The 23,115-nt window shown below is 40.1% G+C and overlaps 1 protein-coding gene across 3 annotated transcripts in view; it reads left to right on the top strand.

Annotated features, from left to right (window-relative positions):
* The window catches only part of USP3 (ubiquitin specific peptidase 3), a 1,626,170-nt gene that overhangs the window by 1,301,785 nt on the left and 301,270 nt on the right, over positions 1-23,115 (top strand). For all 3 annotated transcript variants that reach the window (XM_044077747.1, XM_044077746.1, XM_044077748.1), the window contains one exon: positions 6,022-6,140. In XM_044077747.1, the coding sequence (XP_043933682.1) occupies positions 6,022-6,140 (119 nt within the window). The remainder of the gene's footprint in view (positions 1-6,021; positions 6,141-23,115) is intronic.

The following is a 23,115-nucleotide window of genomic DNA, read 5'->3' as shown; positions in this document are numbered from 1 at the left end:
TAGACAATGAATTGTACTTTAATCACCATTTGTCCACTATTGTAAGAAAGTCTTTTTTCATTGCACAGCTTATTACTAAATGAATGGCATCCAGGTCCAGGGATGTAAGAATTCCACTGTTTTCCACACTCTTCAGGCTAATAATTCAGTATAATGCCCCTTTTGGTTCATACCCGTTCAAATATTTGACACAACTTAAATGACCACGATGCTTTCTAACTAAAAAAATCCAGAGCCTAAAGCATAAAATCTGTGCAGACTGCCTCAAAAGTTTTGTCCCTCTTCCTGGTGTCATACAGACTACTAAGGAGGGATCTCTTCCTTACATACAGAGCCTCAACTCAGACCTACTGCACGTATGCAGGCCCAATGAGTGGCATAAACACCTACTCAAGAGATCTCAATCTGTTTTGCAACATAGAGTATGCTGGAGGGTTTAGGTAAGTACCACAAAGAATACCATTTTTTCAGAATCATTTTCCTCTACACATGAAGCAAAGTACTTGATGTTATGTTGTCCCATCTCGCCTTCATTCTTGCTGGTTGGGTTTGGAGCTGAAACTTGGCTCCAACTCGGCCGTATACCAAAGCTCGAGAGCTTGTACTGGCTCGAGGCTAAGTCTTATCCCATGGTGCTTTACCGGCTGTTCCCCAGATCTCTTTTGCCGCTTGAAGCTTCGGGATTGTCTTCGCTGGTTCAGGCTTGTAAAATTAGATTTTTGTCATACCTTAATACTAGTAATTTTCTAAATACTATCTGTTATGACCTATTAGTCTTATATTATTAGCCTTTGTGCTAATTCTTACCTTTCTCTTCCCCTCTTGGGAGTCACTGTTGAAGTTAGAGCTGGAGGAGATGGTCGTTTAACTTAGAGACTTCTCCTCCTCCCTTTTTCCTTTCTCTTCTCTTAAAAAAAAAAAAAAAAAAAAAAAAATGTTCCTGTTAATTCTTATGTTTTACAGTCATAGTGTGTCTTCCTTACAGTAGATATGTCAAAAGAACCAACTAAGGAATATAAATCGGGATTTAAAAAGTGAGATTCCTGCACTCAGAAAATGTCCATAACTGACGGACACACTAGTTGTGTGTACTGTCTCGGACCAGTCCATCTCCAAGATTCCTGCTCCATCTGTCATAGTTTTAGTGCCAGGGTCTTACAGGAAAGAAAAAACAAGCTCATTTTAAGGGGCTTATTAAAATTGAATGAAGGCAATCAGACTTCCAAATTGGATACATCTAAAAGGGCTGCTTCATTGGCTTCGGTGTCTGAGCCGACAAGCAGCATCAAAGTTACTACTTCCTCGGATCCGAAAGTTGTCGGGTCTGAAAAAAAATAGTTCTCCCTCAATTCCATCTGCTTCATCGGAACCGTTGCGGAACCAGAAAAGGAGTCAGTCACTGTCCTTGGAGCTTGTTCTCTCGGTGCCACAATCTCCTTTATTACAGTTGGTGGCAGGTAGCCACAAATTGTGGAGTCATTCCTCTAGATCCTCCAGGCTATCGGACGATGATTTGGAGCAGGTAGTGAAGAGGTTGCTCTGGACCTGGGCCCTAGCAGAAATTCTCTTGAGCTCAGCTCATCGGATCGTGGAGCCGACAATGGTACCTCCAGTTACGCCTAGTCCTTCTCCGACTCGGATGAGTTTGGAGCCAGAGAGTATGGGAAGTTGTTGTGCTGGAACAGCCAGAGCCAGTAATCACTACTGATATCTCGGCTCCGACATCCGCTCCGATTACCTCGATGCTGTTGTCTATCGAGGGACCTAGGGGCCGATACTCCCTGGTCTACTCTGGGGGGAGAGAGTCGAGTTGGACCCTTGTCAGAGCTGGCTCTCCCACTCGACGCCTCGACTCAGGTGAGTTCGGCTCCCACAGCCTCGAAGCCACCCTCCTCGGTGCTGAGGAGATCTCCCGGCCTCTCGGAGCCAGAGTCTCTTTCGGCCAAGGAAATTCAAACATTGCTAGAAAAAAAAAGTCATCCAAGAAGCCCCCGCAGACCAGCTAGGATCTGGAATTTACTCAAGGTTTTTTTTAGTTACAAAAAAGACAGGGGACTGGAGATCCATACTGGATCTCAGCAAACTTAACAAGTCGATGAAAAAGTCAACGTTCCGGATGGTAACACTGCAGTCTATACTCCGATCTTCAGAATGCCTATTACCACTTAAAGATTGACAGGCATGCTGGCAGATGGTCATTACCAGTTTAGAGCTCTGCCCTTTGGACTCACCATAGCCCCGAGGGTGTTTACCAAATGCATGGCAGTAGTCACGGCTCATCTGAGACGTTAGAGATTCCAGGTGTTTCCATACTTAGGCGACTAGCTCCTAACTGCCACCACCAAGCAGCTACTAATCAAAGCAAGAGACTACACCATCCATCTCTTCTCAAAACTAGGCATTACTATAAATGCAGAAAAGTCTGCCTTCTTGCCATCACAGCGTATTACCTTCATTGGTGCAGATTTAAATACAAATGACATGTTGGCAAAAGTTCCTCAAGAAAGGATCCAAACACTACACAGTCAAGTGCTTACCTTACTCAACAAGGAAAAAGTACAGGTAAGATTTGCCCTCAAAGTCCTAGGCTCTATGACAGCAACGGTAACACTACTTCCCTTGGCAAGACTTCACATGCGAATATTGCATTGGCTACACTTCGCTCAATGACCCATACAGGGGTTACCTATTTCTCACAAGATCCTCATAACACACTGCTGCAAGAAGTACCTACTTTGGTGGGTCCAGTCCACTCGGGTAACAATGGGTAGACCATTTGTACTTCCCCAGCCTGTCACTACAGTAACCACGGGCTCGTCCCAGATAGGGTGGGGGGGCATTATCTGGGACAGACGGTCCAAGGGGTTTGGAAAGATCACGAGTACCATTTGCACATCAGTGTCCTAGAGATGAGGGCGGTGCTTCTGGCGTTGCAAGCATTTCAGAACTGTCTTCCCATGGGGACTACTGCAATTCAGACAGACAATATGTCAGTGGTATGGTACATCAACAAACAGGGGGGGAAAGATCCTACCCCCTATGTCGAGAGGCCCAGAGAGTTTGGCAATGGGCGATATCCTCTCAACGCTTTCTGACAGCAACGCACATCCCAGGGAAATCCAACCTTATAGCAGACAAGCTAAGCAGAGCAATTCTCATGCCTCATGATTGGTCCCTCAATCAGGAAGTTGCGAATTGAATTTTTTGCAAATGGGGCCAGCCTTGCTGCAACCTCTTTGCCACTCCCTTCAATACCAAATTCAGCAACTACTTTGCCCTAATTCTCCCTCCAGGAGAGTCACCGAGAGATGCACTTGTTCATGATTGGCCCCTGGGACTTCGTTATGTCTTTCCCCCTTTTCCCTTGATCAAGGTTATCCAGAAAGCAAAGTTATTGAGTCGCAGGTTAATTCTCATTGGGCCATACTGGCCTCGTCAGATTTGGTTCCCCTTTCTTTGACTCCACCTTCAGAAGGACCCATGGATCCTGGACCCAGTGACGGATCTTCTGACGCATCAGTCAGGAATGCTCCACACTGCCCTCCACAGCCTCAAGCTGACAGCTTGGCTTCTCCACTTCAATCTTAGCCAGGCTTCCGGAATTATCCCCTGCAGTTTGTCACATTCTAGTCTCCTCGCACAAGCAGACGACTAGGAAACTTTATGCAAGCAAATGGAAGAGGTTCTCTTGTTGGGCAAACAAAAAACACACAGATGCCTTTACAGCATCTGTACCTGCAATTCTGGAATTTCTGACAGAAATTTTTAATCAAGGAGCAGCGGCAGCCACTATTCGAGTTCAGTTAGCTGCTGTTTCTAATTATCATGTGGGAGACTTCGGATCTAGTGTAATGTCCCATAGACTATGCAAAGCTTTCCTCAAGGGTACTTTTCTGTTAAGACCACTCTTCAGAGAACCTCCTCCTCCTTGGGACCTCAGTCTAGTATTATCATCTTTGATCCTGCCTCCTTTTGAACCAGCATCATCTTGTTCATTAAAATTTTTATCTTGGAAAACATTCTTCCTGACAGAAATTACTTCAGCTAGGAGAGTATCAGAGTTGCAAGCCTCGTCTGTCCGTCCACCCTGTTTGATCTTCCACAAAGATAGAGTCTCCCTCAGAACAAAACCTTCCTTCTTACCGAAAGTTTGTTCTCAAGCAAATTTAAACCAAAATATAGAATTACCAGTGTTTTTTCCTAACTATGGCAACAAGGCAGAGTATAAACTCCACCAATTGGATGTACATAGACAGTTGCATGTTTACTTGCATAGGACCAAATAATTCAGAAAGTTAGACTAATTGTTTGTCTACTATTCAGAAAATAAAAAAGGTTTAGCAATCTCAAAAGTTACCCTGTCCAAATGGCTTACTGAGACCATCACCTATGTCTAGGATTCCCACAATAAAGAACTGCCAGGAAAAGTTAAAGGGCATTCAACTAGAGCGGTATCTACCTCCATTGCCTTTCAATCCAGACTTCCATTGTATGCAGTTTGTGCTGCCGCTACATGGGTTAACCCTCATACCTTTATTACTCATTACAAAGTAGATGTGGCCGTCCAGAACAGGGCATCCTTTGGTTCCACTGTCCTGAAGAATTTATTCCCTTGAGCCACCCAAGAAAAAGGTGCTGGGGACTCTGTCCCAACCAGCAAGAGTGAAGGCGAGATGGGACAACATAACATAAAGAAGTTATGCACTCACCATAACGTTCCATGTTTGTTGCCCAGTATCTCGCCTTCAGTCTTGTGTCCCACCCAGTCGTCCCCCTCCTGGACGATCTAGAGGAAATTTCTCAAAATTGGAAGATAAAGTCTGATTCCCTTCTTGCCTTTTCTTGTTAACTTTATGACCGTATGTTTTATAGGTTATCCTTTTGGATATTGAATATATGATAGGAACCTTTCTCCTTCAAATGAGATCTGGGGAACAGCTGCTAAGCACCATGGGATAAGACTTAGACTCGAGCCAGTAGAAGCTCTCGAGCTTTGGTATACGGCCGAGTCGGATCCAAGTTTCGGCACCAAACCTGGCCAGCAAGACTGAAGGCGAGATACTGGACAACAAACATGGAACATTATGGTCAGTACATAACTTCTTTTTTTACACTATTCAAATGTAATCTGGACAAATGGATAGGTGACCAAATATTCAACTCTCATTTAGGACCCTTGTCCATCATGAATAGGAGCAATGTGTAAATGTTCTACTTGTCTCTGGGTTATTTGTACTTAAAATATAATGGCTAAAAACTTCAAGGGAATGTAAAGGTAAGCTTCTAAAGATCCTCACAAATCAGTAGCTTAGTAAGTACCTATGAATCTATGCTTCTTGTAAAGAAACCTGTAAACCTATCCTGGAAAGTATAGAAGACACGATCATCAAGTACTTCACTATGGATACAGTTTATAGCAGAGCTCAGTTTGATCTTGCTTTGTTGCTAGATTTGGTGTAATTAGCAAAGATCTCAAGTTTAGGATATATGCTTTTTGATATTTGTTTAATTTCATTTGCATACACTGATAAAAGCGGAATTCTTTATTCTTTTACCATCAGTTTGTCTCCTGAGATAGAAAGCTGAAGTCTCTCTCGGCTCATAGTGAGGCAGTTAAGTTAGAACGATGGTGGAAAATTTGGGAGAGAAGGTGCTGTCTAGGTTTGCTTATGTTGATGTCTGCCATCACTGTCGACTGAGTTCTGCCATCATCTTAAAACCTTACAGCCACTTCTTCAATAAGTGTGTTTCACTGCAGTAGTCTTTTGAAGACATGCTGCTAGGGCAGCCTGTTCTTTCCTTCTGGGAAGGGCTTTAAGCATTATTAAGGCATCCAAATGGTATAACAGTACATAGCTTTCATTTCATGTCTGCACCATTAGAATGTTTGAATGAACACCTTTTCTTTTATTTATCATGTAGGTTGCATCTGTTTTGAGAACAATAAAAGCTCTTTTTTAGTGCCTCATGTAGATTCCATCATTGGTTGTATTACTAACAGCATTGTTTCTTCCCGCCTAGACTGCCTACAAAGTTTCACTGATTTGGAGGAGCTGGATGAGTCAGAGCTGTACATGTGTCATAAATGTAAAAAGAAACAGAAGTCCACAAAAAAATTCTGGATTCAGAAACTGCCAAAGGTAATTTGTAAGCCCAGTTGTAAAATGCATGCTCTTATTTTGCATCATAAGATGCTAGTAGAAACATGAGTCTGTCTGCAGCTGTGGGTGCCAAGTTTTATTTAAATAGATCAGTTAAGCCCAGACATTTTAGTCCTGTTAAAAATCATTACCATACCTTTTCAGAAACTTATTCTTCCAATTAGGAGGGAATGAAGTATGGCACATACAAAGGTGATGGTGCCTGTTTTCTTTTGGCAAGGCATATGTTTTGATAAAAGGGAAAGAGACTGGGGGACCTAGAGCAATAATCTAAAAATGGCTTATTTTAAAATTCAGCTTTCATTTTGTTGGCCTGCTGTTTCACCTTAAAGGCAAAAAATATAGGTTGTATATTGTACATTATGTGTGTGCTTTTACTAATCATCCCGATTTACACTAGCCAAGTTCCTTATGGCAACTATCCCAGTATCCATTCCACTGTTGCATTTAAGTAAATATTAACATTAAAACTTTTTTAACTTGCATTTCCATTTTTTCTGAGTAGATGCACCCTCAGAGTTAATATATTTAGAGACTGGATTGGATGTAGGTGGTGCAGTCCACATTCAAAAATACTTTTAAATTGTGCTCTTTAGTTGATTTGGCCCTGTGGTCACATGGAGTGGAGTAACAGTGTGGTCAGGAAACTATGCTATGAAGCATTCATTATTAATGCTTCAGAGTAGGGACTTCCAAGATGGCTGCACTTTGACAGCTTCTTTCTAGCTCTCCCAATGTGAAAACATAAACTCAGCAGAGAAGGACAGTAGACTTTTGTGTTTCTGGGTGAATTTCAGTAACTGGCTAGTAAGTGCACTGCCTGGATGCCAGGAAAAAAAGAAATACAGAGGACCTGAAGGAACATCAGCTACAAAAGGTGAGGAAAAAAACAAAAAGTACTGCAGCTGTTCAGCAAAAAACAGTGCAAACTCCAGACATGACTTCCAGTAACCTGGAGGAAAGTATAAGACAATTGCACACAAACCTGGTTAAAAATAAACAAAACATTGATGGAGTATATCAAATCAAATAACGAAAGGCTGGAAAAAATGGAAGAAGTTTTAAACAGATATTCGCATGAGGTAATAAAACTGCAAAAATCAGAGATCAAAATGAAGAAAACGCGGGCTGAATAGGAGACTGCTCAAGAAGAGATGTTTCCAAAAATAATAGAATTAGAGGATAGAACACGTAGGGAAAACCTGAGATTTTCAGCTATACCAGAGAAGCTGGAAGGAACAGATTGTACTAATTTCACGAAAGCACAAATAAACAACTGGACTGGTATTCCACGGCAGGAGTTGTTAATTGAAAGGGCATATCGTGTGTATGCTCGAAACCTGGCTATGAGAAAGTAACCTATATTTTTAATAGTAAAGCAGCAGTCATACCAGGAGAAGGAGTTGATTCTGATAAAATTGTGGCAGAAGGGCAAAGTACTAAAAGTGGGAGGCAGCAGAGTGATTGCGGAGAATGATTACTCACTATACACCAGGCAGAAGAGAAGTAAATTTATTCTACTGTTCAGGGAATGTCGAGAATCAGGCATGAGATTAAAACTGCTGTACGCAGCTATCTTCAAAATATTCTTCCCTGGAGGGACAAAATCATTCTTTAATGAAGTACATGCTAAGGAGGAAGTACAAAAGTTTGTCCAACAAAAAGTGAGCTGTGAAAATGAAGGAGATTCTGCTGCTTGTTCATCTGGTAATAAAGACCACATAGAGACTGTGCCTGTGAAACCCTTTCCAATGTTTCAACAGAAAATGCTGGAGAGAAGGAAGGGAGCGTGATTGTTCATTAGAAGAATCGAGAGTACATTGGAAATGAAGCGGAGACAGTAACTTGAAAATTGACAAATGTGGGATTACAAAGCAATAATTATATTCGCTAAATGTGACAGAACAAGAAAATCTGGAAGTAATGGACTTTTTTGGACTTGTGCGGGACTCTAAAACATATGCTGTAGTTCATACTTCATGTCATTTAATGTTCTGAAAAAATTTGGGGGAGGAGAAGAGGAAGGAGAAAGTTGTGTAAGTAATTTTTTTTTCTTAATAGTACTATTTTATAGACCATTAGGCTAATCTATCTCCTTACATATTTATGTGCATTTAACATTTCAGAATGCTTTACAAAGTTTTTAACACTGTTTTTACATATTTAACATTTTTTTTTACATTCACTAACAAGTACTTTTAGTGGTTTTAGGTAATATGTTTTTATGATTTCATTTTGTTTTAATTTAATAAGTAATGGAATTTGCATTAATTGATCATGTTATCGGGAAAAGTATTTAAACAGTGTTAGTAGGTTTAAGCACTCATCTGAAGAAGTCTTGTTGGGACGAAAATGTGGTGAATCAGTAAGCATTTGTGTTTTTAAGTTTATGAATAAAAGTGACAATTCTGCGTGGTTCTTCACAAGTGCCTTTAGTCGGTTCCTGGTTACTGCACTTTGTGTAGGTTGACACTGGACTGTCATCCATTTACTTTTTGGGTTGGTTATGCTATAACGTAAATTTTTCTCAGTTATTTTTAAGTGTAATGAGGATACTGTTGTAAACAGGTGCTCCTGTTTTTTTCTTTTTTTCCCCCTTTCTTTCTCCATTCTTCTCTTTCCCTTGTTCAGTTTTAAGAAATGTAAGCACTGCAGTATGAAAAAAAGGGAAAAAAAGAGAAGAAAAGTCTGGTTAAAAGAGCATGACAAAAGAAAAACGAATGTGCTTTTTCTCATTCTTGCATGGGAAATGACTGAATTAAGGCCCTTAGCTTGATCTAGTAACAAGTTTTAAGAGAAAGGAAGTAAATGAAAAAGAATATTGAATATGTTAAGATGTTTTTCTAACAAATAAATGTATTCTTAGTAGCAATTCTGTATCTGGTCCTCATGTCTCCATGGAGACAATCTGATAAAGAGAAATTGGCTAGGAGATAATGTTCTCTGAAAGCGTTCAGATGTTTCCCCAGCTGGGAGTGCTATAAAGATGAGACAAAACCAGACAGCACTTAGTAGAAGCACATGCTGTATTATGCATCTTAGCATGGATAACTTTTCTTTTAGGTTAACTCAAGTCTGTAAGTGTGGCTGTCAGTTTGGAGCATTTGTTCCTATTTGGAAGGTAAAAGTTGTTGTACATAAAAAGTGGGTATAATCACTTTTTAATACAATTATGCTTTCTATAATGTCTTTAAATGTCAGTGGTCTCACAGATAAATACAAAAAGAAGGAGTAGTGAACTGTATTAAAAATGTAAAATGCAAATAGCTATACCACAGGGGAGACACTTGTGAAGAACTGAACATGTTAATTTGATAAAGGTTTTCAGGATGGTTATTCAGAGGAATACCTGGAACAAAGGAAAAGAGGAGTACTTGTATTAATGCAAGAGGACTTCCAGTAGTGACAGAAAAGGATAAAAAAGATGATAATGATGGATTTTGTAGTGCTAAGGGACTACTGGAAAGGGAGGAGGGATTACACTGGCATGTGTTTATATTCCACCTAAAACTGTTAAACTGGAGCTTAAGAAAATTATAGAAGAAATAATCCGTTTTCAGCAACGAATATTACTTATAGGTAGGGACTGAAATTTGATTTGCAGCAGTGAAGATGTGTCTGGGGGCCCAGAATGGAAAGTATAACAAAGGAAGGTAGACTTTTGAAGAAATTTATTAAAATACTTGGCACTGAAGATGTGAATTCAGTAGTAGGAGTTTCGAGAGAATTTTCATATTATTCCTCAAGATACAAAAATTGAGATAGGTTAGACAGAATTTACATTTCAGAGGAACATGTCCATTTAATTGAAGGTCTTGATACACACCCATTAACTATTTCAGGTCATGTACCAGTAATAGCTAAAATAAAAATGAGACACTGGCACTTTCCCGCCTGTCTGTTGAAAAGAGAGGAATTTAAAGAATATGTAGTGAAATGTATTCAGGAGCTATTAGAGAAGGTACAATTTTTTCTGAAAATATAGCTAGAGAGTAGGATAAAATTAAAGTGAAGTTTAAAAAGAGGGTGGAAATAAAAGAAAGGGATATATGGTATAGCAGTAACAAGAATTATTTAGAGGGACTGACATGTTAAAGTATTACAGAATAGGGCAAATCACACAAAACAAGAAGAGGAGAACTACAGAATGTCAAACAGAAAATAAGGGATTACCTCAATGATATGCATGAAATTGCTATTAAGCAACTGTTTTTGAAAACTCAGGAGCACAAAAATTTTTAGCACAACGATTCATGCAGCAGAAAGTAGAAAGGGTTGTCGCTAAGCTTAGGGAACCTAGAACAAGATATCCTGTAGAGGTATTAAAAATATTTTGGAAATTCTGTGAAAGTCTATATAAAGGAGAGACTCAAGAAAAAGGTATAAATGGAAATGTTTATGAAAGAATTTAATATCCCAAGGTTGGAGGTAGATGAGGCTCAATTACTAACAGGATAGGAGGAGATGAGATAAAAATGGTAATGCATAACCAATCTACAGGAAAGTCCGCAGGAATAGATGGTATTCCTGAGGAATTTTGGAAGCTAGGAGTGAAAAAAAAAACTGATAAAGGACTGGAAGGTTTAGTTTAACAATATTTTAAGAGGAGGAGAAGTACCAACATCCTGGAAGAAAGCGGTTGTAGCTGTAATACCTAAAGAAGGTAAATATCCATCAGGTCTAGCTTCATACAGGCCCATTTCAATATTAAGCCATGATCATAAAGTGTTTGCCTATAATGGCTAAAAGAATGGCAAACGTCATGCCAAAATTGATAGATATGGATGAGTGTGGTTTTGTGGAGGGGAGGCAAACATTTGACAACATTAACAAAACATTGATGATCCAGAGGGAAGCAGAATGTAGGAAAATACCACTGTTGCTGGTGGTTCTTGCTGCAGAGAAAGCATTTGACAGAGTAGGTTGAGACTTTGAGCAGGGCAATGGTAGCATTTGAATTCTCTGATAAAATTATAAGTTTGGTTAGGAGGATGTATGAGGGATCTGAGGCAAAAATTACTGGGTGAGTTCCCCTCTTATAATTTCGGCTTGAGCAGAGGAACGAGGCAGGGATGTCCTCTTTTCCCTTTGTTATTTGCATTATATTTAAAACCATTGGCAAAGTGACACAGAAATTCAAACATATAATTGGTATGGTGGTTAAGAAAAGATATTTCTATTTGCAGATGATATTGTTTTATACCTGATAAAACCAGAAAAGCATATTACATTATTGTGGAGCGTTTTGAGACCGTTTCAGATCTTTTCAGGATACTAAAATTAATTAAGCTAAAACAGAGGCAATAGTGGTAAATTATGTACCCACAGACAAATTGGTTCAGCAGTATCCATATTTATGGAAACATGATCAAATGAAGTATTTAGGAGAATGGATTAAAAATGGTTCTGGTGTGGCAGCTAAGGATATGAGAGAAGTTAGTAAACAAAATATAATACAAAAATGGTGAAGTTGGAAGCTCTGTTATATGGATAGTAAGATATACAAGCAGTTAAAATGTTTAGTCCCTTTAGTCACATACATAGGTCAGGCATATTTTTATCAACCAGAGGAGAAGTTCTGGATAGCAGTTAATAAAGAGCTGAAGGATTTTGTCTGGGAGGTAAAGACTGCTAGAGTCAAGCGGGGTAAGCTGATTCTTCCAACAGAACAAGGCGGATTGGGATTATCCAATTTGAAGGGTTATTTCAGAGCTACACAGTTAAGGCTCCTATACATAGCACAAGCAGAAACCTATAATTCAAAGTGGAAATGGATGATGAAACACAGGGGAAGCTCAAAAAACAAGCATAGACTGGGATTTTGGATGCAGACCTTTAAGGATGATAATAATTGTACATAATATAATATTCACAAAGTAGCAGAAGGTATTCTAAGAACTAAGCCAACACAGGAATGGAGAAAGGTGATTCTGCCAATAGGGATACAGACAGTAGGCAAGAAGGGGCTGGAATTTTTTGGAGAAAACTGGCAAAGGAGCCGAGGCATTGGGAACAAATAACTAGAGAGGGAAAGGTAATAGAATGAGAAGACGCCAAGAGTTTATTTGGACTGCATGTTATAGATTGCCTTTGCTATCAAGGATTGATATCAAGAGTATATGTAAAGTAAAGAGAAAAAAATAGGAGGTCCTAAATGAAAGACCAGCACTTTTAGAGTTTTAATAGAATCTGCTATTAAAAAAAGGAATAATTAGTAGAGCATATAAACTATTGGATGATAACTACAAGAATTGATCAAAGGAGGTTAGAAAGCATTTGGACGAGAGACTGGATAAGCAATTCAGAAAGAAACTATGGTGGATATATGTATGTCTCCCAAACAAGCAACAAAATCTGCAAGATTTAGGATTTTTGCTTTAGAAGTATGTACATATTTTTATATCCCAAGTAGACTCCAGAGAATTCTTCCTCAGGTAGACAGCAAATGATGGAGGTATGATGGGGGAAGAAAGAGCTAATTGGGAACATATTTTCTAGGAGTGTAATGAGTTGGCAGACTTTAAGGATTCCCTACAGACTATTCTGAGATACTTGATGTAACTAAGGAAATGATTTTTCTGAGCTATGATACAGAATCGGAATTGCCTATACACAGTAAGGCCTTGCAGAGTCTAATTATGGTCGCTGCCAAAAAAGCAGTTACTAGACAATGGAAGTCAAAGTCTAAACCAGCTGTACTAGAAGTAGTGACTATACCAACAGAGGTAAAACAATTGGAATTGGGATCTTTAGGAAAAGGGTAGATGCAAATCACATAGGGAAAAATGGGAATTCTGTGAACAATGCATACAAGGGAGGAATGAGGTTTAAAAGAAGGCAGGATTTGAGTAAGCTATGTAATGTTTGACAATGATTGGGTAGACTATAAGTGATATATAGTATTTGCAGCAAGAATTGTGTCAGTATGGTTTGTGATGTAAAATGTTTGCAGCTGGTATTGTGCCAATATCGTTTGTTTTCATTTATATAAATGTATGATTGCCCATGTCATAAGTGGTAATTTAATAAAGATGTTTTTTGTTTAAAAAAGTACCTCAGAGTAGATCCCATTACGTAAACATGTAAGAACACTGAGTCAAACAGTGTTATGCTTATCCATAAGTCAATGCAGCACTTGGAGTGTAATTTGTTGGCCACGGTGGTGCAGCAGTTAGCGTTGCGGCCTCACAGCAAGAGGTTCTCCAGTTCGATCCTCGGCTGGGGTGCCTTCTGTGCGGAGTCTGCATGTCCTCCCTGTGGTCGTGTAGGTTTCCTCCAGGTGCTCCGGTTTCCTCCCACATCCCAAAGACATGCTGTAGGTGGATTGGACACTCTAAATTGGCCCTAGGCACGAGAGCATGCGCCTTTTGTGGAAGGTTGGGCGCCGGGCTGGCAACTCGACACCGTAATAACTCCACTACCAATCATGAGCGGACAGGTGCTCTAACCAGGAAAAAGCCGAAAGAAGAAGAAGTAGTCTTTAAATCATTGCAGGATACTGGTGACAAAACACTGTACGTCACTTTTATATATCAGCAGAATAGATGATGGGACAGTAGTTTTCATATTTAACATTCATTACTTCCAGAACAAAATTATAAGCTCATGTTTCCCGTCAAATGTAGTATATGTAGTTGAGCAGGTAAACCATTTGACCCCCATGATGTAGACTCTTGGATCTTATGCCAGAACTCCAGAATGTCTTAAAAAGCACTGTTTTTCATCATCTGAACGCAGATGGAATGTTATGGTGAGTACATAAGTTCATTTTTTCCTGTTCTGATACTGCAGTACATTATAAAGGGAATGCTTCACTCTTAAGGTGCTGTGTCTTTCTGATAAGACATTTAGACAGAATCCTATCTGTATGGGTTGAAAAAAGAGACAGAAAATCCACCCAAGAATGGCCAATCAACGAAATCCACAAGTGTTCCAATTAAAATGTAGTCCTTTAATACGAATAAAACTTCGACTTGAAAATAAAATGAAAAATAAAAAAGCTCAAAACTGTCCCTTGAAGATAAGCGCTTTCGACTGTTGTCTTCCTCAGATCGTATATGTATATATTTATCTGTATGGGTTGGTGGTAGCTCAGATGAATGTGAAAGATTCCAAAGGGCTTATGAAAGTAAGAATGGAAGTACTTAGCGAGCATTACTTAGCCCATACAAGAGCCTTGGCTAAGTCATCTGGTTCCCTTGACAGTTCCCCAGACTGGCAACCCCTCAACCCCAACTTGAAAACAAACAAAAAAAGGTCTTCTCAAAGTTGAGGGCCAAAAAAAAAAGAGCTTCTCTACATTTGTAACTGTAGCAAACTGCTTGCTACGACTGTAACAAACACATTACTTTAGTTACTAGCATACACTGAGCTTCAGTTGCAATCAAGAATGTAGTATTGGGATCATTTATGAAGCCATGATATTCTCGTGTCTTTATAAATGAATGCTGGCACTGCAGTCATACTCCATGCACCTGCTGTTCACATCCTGTTAGCAGCTTGCTTTCCCTTTGTCCCGGCGTAGTTCCAGCTCTGGTCACATATATACACAATAAAATGCACTGATCTTTTAAATATGAGTGATTTGTGTTAAAAACTGTGGAAAGTGTACAAGAAGATGATAAACTGGGATTGGTGAGAGAGAGATTAAGAGGTTATCAGGATTAGACAAAGAAAAGTTTGGATATTTTGTGTGTGCTCATGCACGTACCATCCTACCTTTGTTCTAACCCAAACCTCAACTCTACACATTACACTCCTTTCCCTAAGAGGACCACTAAACAAGGCACTCACACACATTCCTATATACTAACACTCATAGACAAAAGTAAAACTATTCCATTACTTAGCCAGACCTTACTCTTCACTATAAACTGCAAATGCTCACACACATACTCCCACCCGTAATCCTGAAACTTTCAGTATAAACAAAAGTTTTGGTATTAACATATACGGCTGCTTGCCATAACTCAACACCATCCCCTGTACAAACCAGTCAACATTTCTCCATTTGATCATCTCATTGCTCAAAAAGCATTGTTTTTCATCATTTGAAAAAACACATCAGTACATCTTGTTGACAAAGTCAGCATTCGAGAAAGTGAACTGCAAAACTCCAGCCAAGTATGTAGATTTTTATACTTGTGTGTGTGTGTGTGTGTGTGTGTGTGTGTGTGTGTGTGTGTGTGTGTGTGTGTGTGTGTGTGTGTATATATATATATATATATATATATATAAGTGTACTTGAACGAAAAACCACTTACCCGAATTTCTAGAGACCAAGACTACTTCGCCCAAACCACAATTTAATAAACACTCAGATGACCGGAAAGTTACTGTGGGAAAGGAACCACTTTACTACCATTGTGAATTTTGCCCTGCTCCTTTTCCCACTGTGGTGTGGGTGTATTTAATTTGCTTCATTTTGATTTTTTGTGGTGCCAGACACATGGCTACTTTTCCTGAGTTCCTAATCGGTGATCCGAATGTTCGTTCATTTTAAGTTTCAGCAATGTCATCTCGACATTTAGTTGGGTTAAGTGGGATTTTGTTCCTTTCAAGTAGACTCATAGATGTGTGTGTGTGTGTGTGTGTATATATATATATATATATATATATATATATATATATATATATATATATATATATATATATTTATATATATATATTTATTCATTCATACATACACACATTGACACACACATACGTGTGTATATGTGTGTGTGTGTATATATATATATATATATGTATATACATATATACATATTATATATATGCATATATGTGTATATATATATATATATATATATATATATATATATATATATATATATGTGCATGGTTCTCCTTTATAATCTGGAAATACTGAAATCTCGAATTTCAATATCTCAAAACTATAAAGCCGAACCATTAACAATCCCGAAACCCACAATCACGAACATACATACACCATACACCACACAATACACACACCCTTCTACCCACACCACACAAGCCACACAATCCTACACTACATGTAAGCAAGGGGGCAAGCCCCCCTGCACTACCTATGTGGGGAGGGGCTGCGCACCCCACACACCCCTACTTATATATACCAACTCTGAGATCACACATAACGAAAAAAAAAAAAAATCACACCACGGCATTCTACACTCACTCACACACACACACAAATACACATCATACATACACAAACACCAACACATCCAATACTCACACTCATACTTACACCTCCCTACCCTAACCCACACATACAATGTACAAAAACATACACATACACTCACTCACCTTCAATTCCGGACACCATCCCAGCCAAACACTTCACGTACCTTACAGGAAATGCATAAGCACGGATTTGAGATATTCAAATTCGTGCTTATGCACTTTCGATATTCTGATTTTTCACCTTTATCGTCTCGGGATACTGAAATACGAGATTTCAGTATTTCGAGATTATAAAGGGGATCCATATATATATATATATATATGTATATATATAAAATATGTATGCATACATATAACACACACATGCATGTCACAGACATTTACCTACTGCTCCCACACACTTTCTCTTTTTCACCATTTAAGTTCAAGTCCTTTTTGTTATAAAAGAGTAATGGTGCTTTATTGAATTTCTTCAGGTAGTTACCATACCAAAACAAAGAGTTCTCAAAATTGAGTATAAATTACACTGTAAACTGAAATACAAAAAAGTAGTAAAATGTATTTAAAATCTTACAAATAAATCTTACTTTCTTTTTTTTTCTTTAGCCATTTGCAGTAACATATGCAATAACGAAGTAGGGGTTAAGCAGATATCAGAATTCTGCACTCCTATCTACTAACACTCGTGCACAAAATTAAAACTATTCCCTCACATAGCCCTTACTCTAAACCGCAAGTACTCTAATCTGCTTAACCCCTACTTCATTATTCCATTGATCATTATAAAATACCTTACATCTACCACTCCAGATTTCTCATAGTACTTGCATACTTTACACTAAAATCGTATCTATTATTCTAATTTATTTTCACTTAATCTTTGTCATTTCCTCTGCTTTAGAACCCATAAAAGAGCATAGGCCATATTCGTAGAGGTTACCACAAAGTGTACACTATGTATATAATTTATGAATTCAAGAACATCCGTCCTACAATGCTTGTGCTGTCTATTCACTCAGAAAGGTTACAGAGAGTGTACACAGTGTACACTTTGTGATAACCTTTACCAAGCCAGCTTGTCTTGTTTCCATCATTTCAAGTTATAATTAATTTTTCACTGATTTCTTTTTGAGATAACTGTCTTTCAAAATGTAATATTCATATTTTTTAATCTGTCAACTCAGTAAAATAGCATCCCTAAACCTTATATGAGTCCCTCAGCTTTGAACGTCATAATATATTTTAAGTCATCACATATAACTTATTGCTATACTGAAACTTTGACCTCACTCAGTCTTACCATACCAAAGCCTGAGGTCAATTATTGACAAGGTGCACATGGTCACTAGTCAAGTTGCCTTGTATATGACATGATCCTGTGTTCTTGTGGTTCATAGGAGATTACAGTGCTAGCGGCTCAAGAGTCCTTATAAGCATAGCCAGTCTTACCTAAATTTTACTCTATTTTCTATCCCTGGGGAAAAGATAAGGGTTAGCAAGTGGGTTTTTGACTATTTATGCAGACTGCCTCTGTCCATAAGGGACATGGGCACTACCCCTGCAGTGAATTTGTTATTATCCATTGGTCCAGATTGCACTTTAGGATGGTAAGGGAAGGGCTTTACTTCATCTTAATAGGAAGCCTATTCCGGAAGAGGGACAATGTCTGGGATGCGTATATGTGTCTCCAGCATGATCTATTCATGTCAAAGATCAGGTTTAAATCTTTGGAGCAGGTAACCCTCGTGCAGTTAATTTTGAAAATATGCAACATTTCTATTGGAGCTGGGTTAGAGACTGCCTTGTAGGTCAGGCACAGATCATCCCTCAGTAATCGGTAGGAAACAGAACACAGTGATGGGGCTTTTAATAGGTCTGCGTATGACATGTTGGTATGTTAGTGAGAAAGCTGAGTACACTCCAGCTGTTGCAGGTGCCTGGTGAGGTACATGCCAAAGGGTGCATTGTAGGCGATTATTGGTCTGATGGGGACTGAGTACAGTGGTACTATGACATTCTTAGATCTGGATTCCATGCATTTACTTATTAGGTGAGCCACGTAGAAGAATTTCCTCACTACCATTGACACATGGTGGTTAAAGTTTAGATTACTGAGTCCCCTGATCGATCACCACTGGGTCCACTCTTGGGGGGTGCTGTCAGTGTTATAATTTTTAGGGGTATTTGATTTTACAAAGGGTATTATCATCAACTTCTTCGCATTTAGTTTGAGGCCATGTCTCAGACACTAATCATTAATCTGCATCAGACCTTTTCTGTAGGATATCAGCATCGTTTGGTGAGTCATTGATTGCCCCCAACTTGCAGTCATCAGCAAACTTGGTCAGCCAAAGGCCAGCTACATTTGCCTTGATGTCTGAGAAGTAAATCCCAAACAGGAGGGGGTTCAGAACTTAGCCCTGTGGCTCTCCACTGGTGACTAGCATCTTGCTGAATGTGGATTCCCCAAGTCTAACAACATGTGTGTTCTATCTGTGAGCCATTTGGCTCTCCATCTGGTGATGTAGAAGTTTATGCCCAATTTTGTGAGTTTCTCTATAATACTCGAGTGGGATTCTGTGTCGTGCCTTGACCAGGTCAAGGTAGGCAGTGCAAACTTCTTTACCCTCATCCATGACCTTGGTGACGTTCTCAAAGAAGTCCACCAGATTTTGCAGGCAAGACCTGCCCTTGAGGAAGCTGAACTGGGGTTGGGTCTAGAGTCTGGAGATTTACCTGCCCTTGAGGAAGCTGAACTGGGTTGGGTCTAGAGTCTGGAGATTTTCCTATGTTATTAATCAGATCCATGATTATCCTTTCCATAGCCGTGCATATGAGGCTAGTCAGACCTATGGGTCAGTAGTTTCCAGGCTTCTGTGACAAAGCCTATCTGGAGACTCTGGTTAAATTGATATCTAAGTGGGTCTATTAAGTCATGATTCAAGCTATTTAAGAGGCACCCTGGGATTCCATCAGGGCCCACTGATGCCATGTTTCTTGCGTTAGAGAGTGCAGTAATGACGTTTTCTTTTGGGATAACAGACAAAGAAATGGGGAGTGACCAGAGGTAATGAGGGGGTGAAATCTGAGCTGAAGTTATCGACCAGCACGTTTACTATTTCTTCTGGCTGAGTATGGATAGTGCCAATTCAGCACATTGTTGAGCATTTCCCTTAAGATTTCAGACATAAATAAAAAAGTGCTTTGTATTTATCATTTGCTTGGGAAGCTATTTTATTATTGTATTTAGCTTTTGAAGACTTAACTAGATGTTCTTCGTGTTTCACTGTTGCAGTCATCACACTTGGGTTATCCTGCCAGGGATAGCCCTCGGTCGGCCGGAATACCAGAGGCTTAGTATTTCTGTGTCGGTTGCTGTCGCTCCAGGACTGTCGTCAGTGGTATAAAGTCAGGCAGCCGATGCCATTACATCAGTCTTTCTTGCCGAGGAGCCCGAAGCAGAAGCGGTTCGTACGAGTGCTGGTCGGCCGCTACATGAGTTTTCGTTTGCGAATTGAAGTCTTCTAAAGCTAAGTACCCCATTGGGGATCCCTTTTTTCTTGCTCTAACCGATGTCAGAAAAAGTTAACAATTGTCTTGCCTATGGAAATCAAATACCACACTGACACTTCCATTCTTACTGCGTCGCCTGTTTAGGCCCAGACCACGATGTTCCTCGCTGTAGCTTTTGTGCTTTGTTCAATGCCAGAACTATACGACATCGGGCCCTTATTGTAGCTAAACATTTTTGTTCTCAGTCCTCGTATTCCAATATGGCTTTGGTAAGCCATCTGACTACCGATTTTCTGAAAAAACATAAGGATAAAGACACAGGTCCAAAACTGCCTACACTTCTGTTAAGCTAGTAGTCAGTTCTCTGGTCCTCAGTTGAGGTGCTTTTGCAGCCCCTGATTCCCGCTTCTGTGGATTCGCAGGCCACTACTGAGACCTGCTCAGAGTCCGGTATGCAGCAAGACTCTTCTTTGACTACAGATCCTGCGAATGTCTCTACCTTGAATGGGTCCGGAGCCGCTGAGCAGACACCGGCTTCCGAGGAAGTTCTTTGCACTACCGATACACGACACAAACCGACAACTTCTTTTGCGTCTTCAGTTCTTTCTAAAATTACAGAGATTCTAAGCTCCAGGGTACGAACTACGCCAAAAAAAACGACGACCCAAGCTCAGGCACCTGCTTCCATGCTTCAATCTCAAATGCTTAAAATGGTGGAAGACCTTATTATGCTTATTAGGGGAAGTCAGGCTACCCCTTCCAAAAGAAAAAGAGACTTGTCTCCAGTAGTTTTATCTGAACAGGAGTCCGATGACTCTGAGGTTTCTGAATATGAAGACATGCAAACCCCTGTCTACTTATGAGGATTCAGATGTAGAGGAATCCATTCCTTCTGCTTCTCCAGCAGAGGATTTTTCATTTGGTGAAACCCTACATACTTTAAGGGAGCATTTCCAATGGGAATGTCAGAACTATCCTCAGTTAAAACAGAGACTCAGGGAATTCTTAGATTTACCACAGCACAGACCTTAAGCCATTCCTCCTGTCCTAGATGTTGTGGATGATGTTTTTATGGAATCCAGTTTGACTCATGCCACCCTTCCTCCTGCTCCCAGGAAACCTGACAGGTACTACTGAGTCCCTGACTCTCTCAAATTCCTTTTCAAAAATCCTACTGCTGACCCAGAGGTCATCTCCCAAGGACCTAAAGGAATTAAAGCAATCTCAGCTAATAATCCCTCCCCCTCAGACAGGGATTCCCAAGCTTTAGACAGATGGGATAAAAAAGTATACACCTCTGCAACTCTTGCCATTAGAGCACTAAATTGTCAGTTCCACATGCTGAAATTTCAGCAGCATACCATGGAGCTCCTCAAACAAAAAATATTTTCCTTTCCTGCTTGTGCAGAAAATAAAGAATTACAAGAGCATATGCATTCTGCAAACCAAGTTACTACGCACACCTTGCAGTGTGGTTTTGATGCCCTAGAAGCATCTTGTAGGGCAGCGGTCACGGGTTCTGTTCTTAGAAGGCAAGCTTGGCTTAAGGAACAGACCTTGCCAGACCATATCAAATCAAAATTATTGGATGCACCATTGAACAAAGATAATTTGTCTGGCACCAAGGCAGAAGAGGTCTTAAAAAAAGATGGAAGAAAAAGCTAAAGCTATGCAGATAGTTAAAAGACTTTTTACAGGTCCAGCCTCTGAGGTTCAGTAGGCATTGCCCGTCCAAGCACTGGTCCTTTCCGGTCCCCTTCAGGCCAGCTCAGCTAAGACTCAAGGGAAGCAGACCCCCCCCCCCCCCCCAGACAGCAGTCCAGGGAATGGAGAGATCTAAGCAATGGAGATGTTGTTTGTGTTTCACTGTTGCAGTCATCACTTTTGGGTTATCTGCTTGCAGTAGCCCTCAAGTCGGCCTGATTAACAAAGTCTTGGGTCCTGCATCGGTTGCTGTCCCTTCTTCCATGACGTCAGGTCATCAGGGATATAAAACATGCAGCTGACGCCATTGCTTCAGACTTTCTTGCTGTACGGTGCCCGAAGCAGAAGCAGGTCGCAGGTGCCGGTCGGCTGACTCCTGAAATTTTCATTTTTGAGTTTCAGAACCGAAGTCTTCAACTAAAGCTAGGGAAACTTTTTCTTGCTCCTTACCAATGTCAGTAAAAGTTAATAATTGCATTACTTGTGGAAAGCAAATACCTCATAAAGGTTTTCATTCATACTGTATTCCTTGCCTAGGCCCTGACCACGACGTACTGTGCTGCTGGTTTTGTGCTTTATTTAGTCTGTTGCCGGTATATTTTCACCTCAAAATATTTTGGTTCTCGGTTTAATTATCTAGAAATGTCGTCGGTTAGCCATCCGACTACTGGGATTCTGAAAAAACACAAGGATAAAGACAGGCCGCTGAGGTCCAAAACTGCCGACCACGCTTCTCCTAAGCCAGTCGCCAATTCGCCGGTACTCATTGAGGTGCTTTTGCAGCCCCTGATACCCACTACTTCTGATTTGGAAGCCTCTACTAAGACCCATTCGGAGTCCAGTATGCCGCAAGATGCTTCAGCTATGGAACCTGCGGATGTCTTTACCTTGGATGGGTCCGGAGCCGCTGTGCAGACACCGGCTTCTGAGGGTGTATTCAGGCCTACGGACTTGCATATTAAACCAACGCCTCCTTCTTCTTTTTGGCCTAAATCTTGAACCGTGCTTAAAAAAACGATGCCCAGGCTGCATGCTCAGGCTTCTATGCCTAAAAAACAAATGATAAGAATGGCTGAACATCTTATAACACTTATAAGGGGAAGCCAGCCTCCCCCTTCTAAGAGACCTAGGACTGAAGTTGTTTATGAATCTTCTGACCAGGATTCTGATTTTTCTTATTCTTCTGATTATCTGTATTTGTCCTTATCTACTTATGAGGATTCTGATGCAGAGGACTCTATTCCCTCTGCTTCCCCTCCAGAGGATTTTTCTTTTGGTGAAACCTTACATACTCTAAGGGAGCATTTCCACTCGGAAAGCCAGGATTTTTCTGATTCAAAAAAGAGGCTTGGGGATTTCTTACTCCTGTCTCAGCATAGGCCTTTAGCTGTTCCTCCTGTACTAGACATTGTTGATGATGCTTTTTCGGAATCTAGTTTGTCCCCTGATTCCTTGCCTCCTTCTCCCAGAAAACCTGACAGATATTACAGGGTTCCTGATTCACACAAGTTCCTTTTTAAAAATCCTATTGCGGATCCAGAGACTATTTCACAGGGACCCAAGGGCATTAAGG

Source organism: Protopterus annectens, chromosome 7.part0 (genome assembly GCF_019279795.1).
Source record: "Protopterus annectens isolate FY-2018-M chromosome 7.part0, PAN1.0, whole genome shotgun sequence".
Classification (NCBI taxonomy): Eukaryota; Metazoa; Chordata; order Ceratodontiformes; family Protopteridae; genus Protopterus; species Protopterus annectens.
The sequence above is the reverse complement of the archived record's forward strand: the minus strand, read 5'-3'. Positions and strand labels throughout refer to the sequence as shown.